The 12,228-nt window shown below is 32.4% G+C and overlaps 1 protein-coding gene across 1 annotated transcript; it reads right to left on the minus strand.

The window, feature by feature from the left end:
• Positions 1–1,393: 1,393 nt before the first annotated feature.
• On the minus strand, positions 1,394–4,475 carry LOC124921603 (MDIS1-interacting receptor like kinase 2-like). Its single transcript, XM_047462277.1, has 2 exons — positions 1,900–4,475; positions 1,394–1,823 (listed from the first exon to the last, which is right to left on the minus strand). The coding sequence occupies exons 1-2, from the start codon at positions 4,439–4,441 to the stop codon at positions 1,411–1,413; spliced, it is 2,955 nt and encodes a 984-aa protein (XP_047318233.1). The 5' UTR covers positions 4,442–4,475; the 3' UTR covers positions 1,394–1,410.
• Between the last annotated feature and the right edge of the window lie 7,753 nt (positions 4,476–12,228).

The following is a 12,228-nucleotide window of genomic DNA, read 5'->3' on the forward strand; positions in this document are numbered from 1 at the left end:
AGATCACTTCTATAATCTTTAATGACAATATTGGTGTTGTGGGTATTATATATGGTGAAAACTTAGAGAGTAATTATGCAGATTAGTTAACTTAAGCAAAGTTTGATGGTTCCAACCCTACTTGAAAAAAATGTAGATTACTTAAGGATAGACACTTTTATAAATTGGTCTTTTGTCTTTCTTCGTACCCTTTCCTTCTTTTGAACTTATACTCCAACCTCTCCTATTAAGGGTCTCTTCTAAATATAAATAATTAATAAGTTAGAAAAAAAAACAATAGTTTGAAAATCTTGGGACAAACATGTATATATATATATATATTGAATGAGTCTGAATAAAAGTCTCAATTTTGTTTCCCACAAAAATCTGAAATGATGTTATTTTTTTCCTTGTAGACTATGGTTTGTGGTTTTGATAATAATACTTTGAATGGTAACTCATTCTTAATTAAAGAATAGAGATATCTAAATGGAAGAAAACCCATAACTATTAATAAATGCTCCACCAAGCACCAACATCCATCATAGAGTTGTCTTTTGACTTTGAATCATCATTTTCACAATAATCCCATTAGATAATATCATATTCTTCATATATATCTGCTACCTCACAATATATATATAGTCAAATATATCCAAATATATCCAGAAGAGTGTACACCAAATATATATAGTCAAATATATCCAGAAGAGTGTACACAAAATATATATAGTCAAATAGGCCCCCAAAAGAGTGTACATCTTGTCATGACAGGACCTATTGAACCATTTTAAATCAATCAATTTCTAACACAATTTTATTTTTATTTTTTTATACATGAAGAAGATAGAGATGGGGCTTGTTCGGATTGGGGTTTTTTTAAAAACCTAGAGGGAGAAAATAATAATGATTGGTGATGATTTTGAGAAAGTGATGATTATTTTTGGTAAAATGACTTAAAGGGTATTGATATTTATAAATAAAATAAAAAATAATAATTTAAAATAGAGGGTATTTTAGTATTTTGGTTAATGAAATGAGTGATGTGATTGTTGAGAAGTGATTGATTGAAAAATTGATTTTGTTTGGATTTTTCAAATAACCCAAAGAGAACAAGGCCATGATAATTGTTTAAGTCAAATCACAATCACATTATACAGAAATGAAGAGAAAACCATTAAAAAATAAATAGCCCTAAAACAAAATGTTCATTAATGGACAAAAAGAAATAAACAAAATGCGAACAAATTTGAACGATGATAGTTTTGGAGTATGGTTTCGAGACGAACTCTCAACCGATTTACCTAACAAAACTTTTCTGATTATCATAATAATAGAATTATAGATTAAACGCATCCTACCACAAATTCTAACATATTTAATACTTAAAAATGATCATAAAAAATTACAAATATAGAAACAGTGACTCTCCTAGACAAATGTTTCTGATTGCTGAAGTAATTGGGATTCCTGGGAATAGTACGATGAATCAGTAGTTGGTGTAGTAGCCGTTGCAGTTTCAGAACCAAACTTAGGATAATTAGTATCAATCTTAACTTGTAGCAATTTCGAGACTTCATCCATTGATGGTCTAGCTTGTGGATTAGAATTCAAGCAACAAACAGCCAAGTTTATGACACTTTTCAATTCATCTTCAAGCTTTTGGCCTAATGGGTGCCCTAGTCTCCGATCCAATGCATCATCCAACAACAATATCTTCACTTGATCGGACGACAACTTCGATATGAGTTCATGCGGATGCGACCCATATAAAATTTCAAGAGCCAGAACCCCGAAGCTGTAAACGTCGCATTTCTCCGTCGTTACTGGCGTATAAGCCAACTCTACATTGACAAAAGAAAAACAATTAAATTAATATTAATCACATAACATAGTATAATTGATCATAGTATATCGTACCTGGAGCGATGTAACCGTATGTTCCCGCGACGGTTGTCCAATTGGAGGAATTAGGCTTCAAGAACTTGGATGTTCCGAAATCGGAGACATGAGCTTCAAATTCCTTGTCGAGTAAAATATTCTTACTTGAAATGTCTCTATGGATTATGGGAGGAACACAACTATGGTGCAAATAACAGAGTGCATCAGCCACTCCTTTCACTATTCTAAGTCTTAATTCCCAACTCAATTCCTTGGCCAATTTTTCCGACCCCAAAACGCTATCCAATGATCCGTTTTCCAACAGCTCAGACACCAAGAACGTCTCCCTTTCGTGTGAACAAAACCCATAAAGCTTCACGATATTCCTATGCCTCGTTTGGGTCAGGGTCTTTATCTCGTTTGCAAACGCCCTCGCTTCCTCTACACCCATTCCTACAGTAATCGACGAATCTGTATTCAGTTTCTTGACTGCAACCGCTTTCCCGTCTGGCAATTCAGCTCTGTAGACTTTCGCCGACCCTCCTATCCCGATCAAATACTCGTCGCTAAAGTTTTTAGTCGCGTTTATGATATCCCTGTACGCCAACTTCCCGTCGTAACTCCAAATCGAGAAATGATTCTCTCGACGATCATCGCCTCCAACTGATGGAACACTCTTTCCGCGAGATTTAAAGGCAACGAGTACTCCAACCGTCGCTAAAATTATAATCAGTAATCCTCCCAAAGAACACGCAACAATGATGGCAATGTCCCTGTTTGAAAGACCCTTTTTCTTATTTTGGCTTGTAGTTATAGGGCATGGTTTTAAAAGCTGAAAATTACTGCAGAGATCTTTGTTATTGGAGAAGTTGGTTGAAGGTGACGAACGGAAGAAATGGTTGTCAGGCAATGGCCCCTCAAGGTCATTATAAGAAAGGTCAATGGAGTCTAAGCTGAGCATATTAGTTAAGCTATTTGGTATTGAACCAGAGAGACGATTATGAGAGAGATTCAAAGATTCTAACTTTACGAGGTTCCCAAGTTGAGGAGAAATAGACCCGGTTAAGTAATTCCCACTCAGATCAAGAGAACTCTGTAAAGAGTCCAGAGAACCGATTTGGTCGGGGATGGAGCCATTTAGTATGTTATTGCTAAGGCTCAAAGACAGTAACTTTGATAAACCCCCAATCTGGCTAGGAATTCGTCCAGTTAATCCGTTTGAAGAAAGGTCCAACTGTACCAAATTGACGAACCCACCAATTCCCGGAGGTATCTCGCCGGTAAGACTATTTCCGGCCAAGTTCAAATCGTACAATCTTGATAGCTTACCGAGATTGTCAGGTATTTCTCCTGAAAGTTGATTGAAAGAAAGATCAAGTTCTCCTAATTGGGTGAGATTTTCACCAAATTCTTTTGGGATTTCTCCCTTAATCATGTTTCCAGCAAGTCCGAGGAATGTGAGGTCCTTGCTGACTGCCCAATTGGGCGAGAGGCTTCCACCCAACAAATTATCGCTCAACTCCATATAGCTGAGATTCGGGTAGATTCCAAAATCGCGGTCTAAAACGCCCGTTAGTTGATTGCTCTGCAACCTCACTCTATACAGAGTCGAACAATTCCTTAGGCTAGATGGGATTGGACCGGAGAAGTGATTCCTAGCTGCCGAGAAATTAACAAGCTTTCCAAACTTGCAAACATGGCTAGGAAGTTGGCCGGTGAAATTATTAAGGGCGAATTGAACATTCACCATGGCTGAGTGGTTTCCAATATCTTGTGGTACTTCGCCAAATAAATTGTTGGAAAACAAACTCAAGTCTGTTAATTTGGTCAAGGAACCGAAACTCCAAGGAATTCGTCCCGACAACTGGTTTTGGTTTAGATGCAAGAATGTAATGTTGGTCAAGTTTCCCAAAGATGTTGGAATCGGACCGGAGAAGTTGTTGTTGTCAAATGCCAAGCTTTCCAAGTGAACTAAGTTCCCTAGTTCATTCGGCAAGGGTCCTCCTAGATGTGTGTCTTGAAAATGCAGCCTCTTAAGACTTACTAGACCGGTTTTGGCATGGCTAGATGAGTTTGGAAAGAGCCTAGGATCAAGCTCCCCGGTTATATTGTTCCGGGAGAGATCAAGTTCCAAGAGTCTACTTAGATTAGACACGGAAAGTGGAATAGACCCGTGAAGAGAATTTGTAGAGAGATCAAGTAATTCGAGTTTGGAAAGCGTACCTATATTGGAAGGTATAGTACCCGTGAGGCCATTGACTTTGAGGTCGAGTCGAATGAGATTGGGGAAAGCTAAAGGGTCGAATTTTTCGAGGGTGCCGGTTAGGTTTGTGTAGGCAAGGTTTATGGCAAAGACATCCTCCGAAAGAGAGCAATTGATTCCCACCCATTGGCAATGGGGTGATGTTGAATTATCAATATGGAGCCATGAAGCGAGAATAGGTTGGTCTCCGAGGCTTTCCTTCCATTTCAGAAGGGCCTCGGTTTGTGGCGAAGATGCTTCGGCTATGAAGATGAGGGATGCCATTAGTGGCATGAAAAATAATAGGAGGAGAAGAAGATGGTTCATTGAGTTTGCCATGACTAGTTATTTTTATTTTTGTGGGTAATGTTAAAAGAAGGGGAGCTTGTAATTTATATACAAGATGCATGCACTGCTACATTTAAAAACATTCATTTTTGGACTTTATTGCCATGACGCGTTTTCTTCTTCATTATTTTATTTAAATGGTATACTCACTGACAAAGCCTCCACGTGAGTCTTTTTTGTTTTTTGTTTTTACTGAAAAACTAACACCATTAAATGATCAAATAAATAGTTTTAAATGAACAAGTGGAGCTTGTTTAATGTTGAGCTATTCTAAATTGTTATTGATTTTTGAATTAAATCATTCTTACTTGACATGAAGAAAATAAATTATTAGATTTTTATTATATTAAGTTATTATAATACTTTTTATATTTAAATTTTATAAGTAAACCCAAAAGAAAATGAACATCAAGTAAACTCGTGGAAGAGAATTTGAAACGAAAAAAATAATAATCCAGAAAATGAATAATTGTGCCGCATTATATGCAGAAGGTGTGTAAGTAGGGTTTCAATGATATTAAAAACTAAAATATGGATGAAAATGAATTTTATATTTTTTTTATCAAAACAAAATAAACTTAAAAGATGTGCGACAATTAATCAGTCGAGACTAATTATATTTGGATTAATTTGTAATTAGTATGTAATTTCTTTTTAAGAGTAGTGATAGAAGAGGGAAGAGAATAATGTGACATCATGTTATTGGATGGGTTTGATGAGACAGAAAGGATAAAAAAATATATATTATTTTTTCAGTCAATCATATTACGCCTAGGGGTGGAGAAAATTACCGATATTAAAGGTATATCAAAAATACCGTACCGTAATATATCGAAAATATTGACTTTTAAGGTATACCGAAAAAAATGTAAGGTATGATACTAATACCGTAATTATTAGTACAATAAAAGTATGAGATTTTTAAAATTTTGGTATATCGAGATATATCAAAATAGTATTTATAAGTTAATATATATATAAATATATATATATATATATAATACTTATAAGGAAATAATTAAATAAATTTGAAATTAATTTAATTATAAAAATATAATTTTTTGAATAATATGAAAATATAATTATACTGAAATATTATTCAATATATGCAATCTCTACCTTACCGATGGGATTGATTTTTTTTAAAATTAATATATTTTTTAGGTATCAAAGGTATAATATCGATACTGTACCGAAAATAAGGTATACCGAAATTAAGGTAAGGTAAATGTATGAATTTTTTGTATACCGAAATTATGGTATATCGAAACAAGGTATACTGAAATCAAGGTAAGGTAAATGTATGCATTTTTTGCATACCGAAATTTTAGGTAAGGTATAAGGTATGGATAAAATATTAAGGTATACCGTACTGACTCACCCTTAATTACGCCACGTCATTTCTTAGATTAAATTTACTCATATTACCCAATACATATTCAACCCAAATTAAATTTGGTCAACCCATTATTCAACCGATATTAATGAATAATATGTGTTAAGTAACTCAAACTAAATTTTAGTTTGTGACATATTTATTATAGTAACCCTAGGAAAACCCTCGGGTCCTGATAGCGTAGCCATAAGTTCGATAATTTCAACATTGGTTTGCGTGTCAAAAATATTTTCTAAAATAAAACATTATTTTAAACGATTTCAAATGATTTCTGACAACTTTTGAAATTAATAATAAAATAATTAATTTGAGTTCAAATTTGAATAATCCGAGGGATTTGTCATAATCAAATTATAATTTATTGTTTAGAAATTTCGTTGTTTAAATTAATTAAACATAAATAATTTTAAAAAAAATTTGAAACAAAGTTGCCAATTGATTTTTATCGGTCGAGGGATAGGGCTCTCGGTCATGGGTCAAAAGCCTCTCGGTCGGGACTCGAAATCCTTAGTCGAACCTATCGGTCATAGTTGAAAAGCCACAGTTTGGGTGCTAAGGACTCTCGGTCGGGGTATAAAAATCATCGGTCCTGGGTTAGCCCTGGGCTAACTTTATCGGTCCTATGTTTGGGAATTTTCAGTCGGGGTCGAGATTCCTCGGTCTTAGACTTGACCTTTCGGTCAGACCTCTCATCATAGGTGGAAGTCATCGGTCCTAAGTTCAGGAGTTCTTAGTCTTAGGTCTGACCTCTCAGTTGGATGTAAAAATTTTCGGTCAGACCTCTCGGTCCTAGATGAAAAACATCGGTCGGACATCACGGTCCTCGATGAAGAACATTGGTCGAACCTAACAAGCCTCGGTCGGACCTATCGTTCCAAGGTTAAATATTCTCGATCGGACCTCTTAGTCCTAGTTGAACCTCTCGGTCCTCAAGAACATCAAAATTGCATGTTTTACAATTTTTATGGAGGCTTGGATTCTTCGATCTAAGGGTTTGGGTAGCTTCACAAAGCTCCCAAGGTATCATCGACCTGAATGATGATCAATTTGTTCAAAATAGTTTATAACCAAAAATCGGGTTTTTGGTTTTAAAGTTGTTTTAAAATGTAAGGAGCTAATCAATAACTTCCTTATACTTTATATACTTGATTGGTACTAAAACAAGAACACTGATTGTTCGTTTGTACCAATTCAAGAATTCAAAATTTTCAATTATTTTGAAAATTTTGATTTTGATCAAACATAATCGAGATAGATCAAACATGATCCAAACAGTTGCACAACATCATTAGAAACATGTTGGGATGATTTATGTACATGTGTTTTTGAGCAAACCCACTTTTTGAATTTTTTAAGTTCAAATTTTGGTTTTTCTATTTAAGGTTAATCGATTGATTCTAACCTAGATAGAAAACTTATAAATGATCATAGGATTGATTTTCAATCCTAAAATTCAACAATTAGACAGTATACAAACTTATGATAACTGAAATATAAAAATTTCAATTTCAATCTGAAAGTATGAATTAAAGGATGATTGAAAGCTTACCAATGATTGAAGAACACTCTTTAAACCTTAGGGAAGATTTTGGGATGCTTGAATCCAAGCTTTAGAGCCTTATACAAAAATTTCAAAAAATCTGAAAGCTTTTAGCTTTAGTGACGAATTATTTATTTTCTACCAAGCTTGAGAGTGGATCTATTGGCTTCGAAAGTGTTGAAGGATGCTATTTATAGCCTCCCTGAGTCGGTGGAGGCTTCAAGTGGATCGAATCAGTAAAAATCTATTAATGGAATTTTGGTTGTTCTTAATCCCATTTCCGGATATGGGTGATTCATCTTGAAGTAGGAAAAATGATCACTAAAGTAGGGTGATCATTTCAGCTTTTGAATCAGTCGATTTGGTTGCCTGTGGAGAAAGTTCCACTTTTGGTAAATCAAATGATTGAACTTCATCTTCATCCTTCCGGCGTTGCGACGAAGAAGATGGTGACGGCCAAAACGACGCAATTTCGAGCGCATTTGGCGATTGTGGGGCGTTTCGTCAGCGGTATCAAGCGTCGTTGGCATTTGGGCGTTTAGTCCATGTCTCGACTAACAGGTAATAGCCGATCTAGTGAGGCGCAGGGGCGCGCTCCTTCTGTTATAGCGGGCTACGCGGGTTTTGCCTAGGGCGTTTGATGAAAATCCAACGCTAATCCAATGGATGTGATCATGTCTGTAACCTTTTTCCAGAATTAAGCTACATCTTATTATAATTTTGTTTTTATTTTAAAGTCGTAAAGATTTGTTTGAAATTTATTTTTCTTTCACCCTTTATTTTAATATTGATTTTTTTAAAATAAAATATTAAAATAAATACGACAAATTGATAGAAAAATTAAGTAGATTAATTTTAAACCGGCCACACATTACAATTTTTGAATATTTATTCTAAATAATCAAAAAGGGAGAAATTGTTAGAACTTATGAAAGGTTTAATGAATAGATAAATTAAGTTCAAATAAATATGTTAAACCGCTAAGTCATATCAAATATATTAATTGGTTTAAATATAAGAAGAAGTTGTTGTAGCATAGTAGTAAACACCTCTGTCTGTCACACATGTGACTAGGGATCAAATTTCACCGACTGCAAATAATATTTAATGTTTTGCTATTTCAGGGAAACTGAGCATTCGGTTGGAAATATATATATCGTTCGGTTGTTTGACTTCGGTTTGAAGTAAAAGCTCGGTCAACCGGTTCGACCAAGAAGTTCAGCCGGTTTAATGAAAGAAAGCTCCGGTCAACCGACACTTAATGCAGCCGCTCGGTCATAAATATTCCGGTTGATTAAATGTAGCTGCTCCAGTCATAAAATATGCTCTGGTCATTAAGGTTGATTAAATGCAGTCGCTCCAGTCATAAATATGCTCCGGTCATTAATTGCCCTCAGCTCCGGCTAACAAAATATTCCTTGAGAATATGTAAGAGAAGAAATCGGTCATGGGGAAAGATAATTATTACAATATTCCTTGGGAATATGTAAGAGCTGCCATGTGTCCAAAATGTAAACCGACAAGTGCATGTCTGTCATGTGTCCAAAATGCAAACCGACTAAGTGCATGTCTGCCATGTGTCCAAAATGCAAATCGGCTTATGCATGTCTGCCATTTGTCCAAACCGGCTTATGCATGTCTTACATGTGTCAACCGGCACGGGTTCTAGTGACCAATCTCCTAGAAAGAGAAAATATGACCTTTGTCATCTTTACTATAAAAGGAAGCTAGATAATTTCAAGAAATATCAGAAGCTCTCGCGCGAACACGCAAATACGCGTGAGATTTCTACGAAAAAGATTATTCAAGAGAGAAGAAACAAAAAAACAAAAGATCTTACGCATAAGTGATTGAAATTCCGAAAGTGTTTGTGTATTGTGTGTGTATTTTACCAAGTGTAAAAAGTTATTGTATTACATCATAGTTGAGTGGTGTAACCGACGAGTAGCGATTAAGGCTCGTTCGACATTGTGTGAGTGTTGTAACATTCAAGTTAGTGGAGATCCTTCTCATAATCTGAGAAGAAGGGGTGACGTAGGAGGGTTTGCTCCGAACATCCATAAAAAATCTTGTCTCGTGTCATTTCTTTTATTTCCGGCTTACTCACTCTAAAAACCGAACTATTACCAACCTAAACATAATCCTTAACCAAACCGGTCCATATATTCTATCTAACCGATTCTTTGTTAATCTCATCAAAACTAAGTCGTGTGCGTTGCTTCAAGCTGAAATAGACATTTCCGCCCTTGAACCCGGTTCAAGAGTTTGTAACAGCTTGCGTAGTGTTAAGAACGGTTTTAGTCTCTAACCGGACTATCACCAAATTGTGTGTTGTGTTGTGTAAGCGGCTACCCTTCCTGAACCGGAACACCCCGGTCCTCCAAGGGCGTCCCCGATCCTAACACAAATATTTATCTATATTTTTTTTATTATTTTAAAGTTAAAAAATATTTTTTTAAAGCAAAATATTAAAATAAATATGACAAATATTTATTCAATTTTTATTTTTATTTTTTATATTTTAAGGTTTAAATTTTTTTTTAGGATGAAATGGGTAACTCATTTCATCATTAAATTAATTATTTGAATCTCTTAATTTTTTATAAAATTATTTTAAGATATAATGAGTACAATATTTATCCCAAATAATTTTATTTTTTGTTTTGGCCATTTTACTTAAATAATTTAAATTTAATTATCACAATAATTAATGTAATTAATTGTTTTAATTGGATTTTGACATTGGGTTTAACTATTTTAATTTTATTTCGTTTGAAAATAAATCAAAATAATTATTTGGAATTTGTAAATTGGGTGGGTACTTAGATTTTAAGTGTTAACAAGCGTTTTTAACTCGTTTAATATTTAATACGTTTTTGTCCTGGTTAACATATTTTGACCCGTTTAACAATTATTTGATTCGTTTTACTAAATTTAATATGTTTTTTTACTTAATTAACACGTTTGTAACTCTATTAACTAATATTTGATTCGTGTGATGAGAGAGAAAATAAAGAGAATTTTATTATTTTTCAGTCAATCAAATTTTGTCACGTTCGCTCACTTAAATTTTCTCCCCTATCATTTTTATTTTTCTATTACTTTTAATTTTTAAACACAATTTTTTTCCACTAAAACTGCTTTTGTTTTTTTAACTTTTTTTAATAATGTTAGATATACACAATCGATAGATTATTTTTTTTACCTTTAAAAAAACGTTATTTAGCCCAATGAAAAGAAAAATACATATTAATAACTCCTATTATCTTCCAATTAAACCCAAAATACCGTCAAACTACCTAGAATAAATCTGAAACATAACCAACTTTGGAACAAACCACATCCAAACACATAAACCAAAGCACACAAACCAAGTCATACCAAAGCAGAAACAAACAAATACAAATAAGATAACATAAAAGATTTTCTTTCTTTATGTTTTACCTTTTCCTTTGTTTCATTCCTTCCTCACTCTCTCTAGACTAAGGATTAATGAGAGCTACTTGTCTAACATAGATCATTTTATACTATTTTGAAATAAATTACTATCATATCAACCATCATCATATCATGATATGTTACTTAATTATTTAAATCTTCTATCAAAATATTAAATTGTACTTATTTTAATTATTATAATATTTAAAATATTAATATGTTTTTTTTTTAATTTGGAACGAAATCAGTTCTGTATGAAAGTAATGTCAATATGAGAATTTCTTGTCATATATGGTTAAAGTTGAAAAACGTTATATAGTTTGGTTAGTTTTGAGAGTGATTCTAAATATAATATTGAGAACTATCTATTACATTTTGTATGCCACATAACAACATAAATTAACTTCATTTCGACATATATTTGCTATCAAATATGTTGTCTGTAATAGTTCAGTTAAATTATTTGAATATGAAGACTCAAATACATTATCGTGTTGACATGAGTTTTTGCACTAACCATATATATATATATATATATATATATATATATATATATATATGTATATATATATATATATATATATATATATATATATAAACGTTTTTTTTCTCAAAACATCGTCGCATCATAACGTAAGACTCGTTTTATTATAATAAAAAAGTCGGAATGTTAATTTGTGGTTGATCCTTCCATAAAACTAAAGCAGTTATAAATTAAAAAATAAATAAATAAAAAGAAGATAAAATTTTAAACTATATATATTCATCATCATATATATATATATATATATATATATATATATATATATATATATATATATATATATATATATATATATATATATATATATATATATATATCATTTTAAATGATGAGTTACTTTTTTATAAAATTATTTTCAAAAATAATTTTATAAAAATAAATTTCAAATTAGTTTTGTATGTTAACTACTTTTTTTTAATATAATTTGTTGTAGTTAGTAGAAAAAAAATTAATTCTCTTTTGAAAATATAATTATATAGACATTAATATTATTGAACCTTTTTAAATATGAATAATCTATATAATTATATATATATATATATATATATATATATATATATATATATATATATATAATTATGCTTAATTTTCAAAATGTCCAAATTATCGGGTAAAGAGTTGTGGTTAATTTGATATATATGTGAGAGTAAACGGATATTTGGGTCGGATTAAAGGTTGACCCACCCCTAAACTTCAAACGGTTAAAAATAAAACTAAAAATATTATACGTATGTTTGAACATGCAACCTAACAAAAACAAGTACAACCTTTAGCCAACTAGGTTAATAAAACTTTAAATTTTAAATTTGACACCTAATTTAATAAACGTGAGTCATTTTAACAATATAAGTTCAACTTTT

Source organism: Impatiens glandulifera, chromosome 1, assembly GCF_907164915.1.
Source record: "Impatiens glandulifera chromosome 1, dImpGla2.1, whole genome shotgun sequence".
Taxonomy (NCBI): domain Eukaryota; kingdom Viridiplantae; phylum Streptophyta; class Magnoliopsida; order Ericales; family Balsaminaceae; genus Impatiens; species Impatiens glandulifera.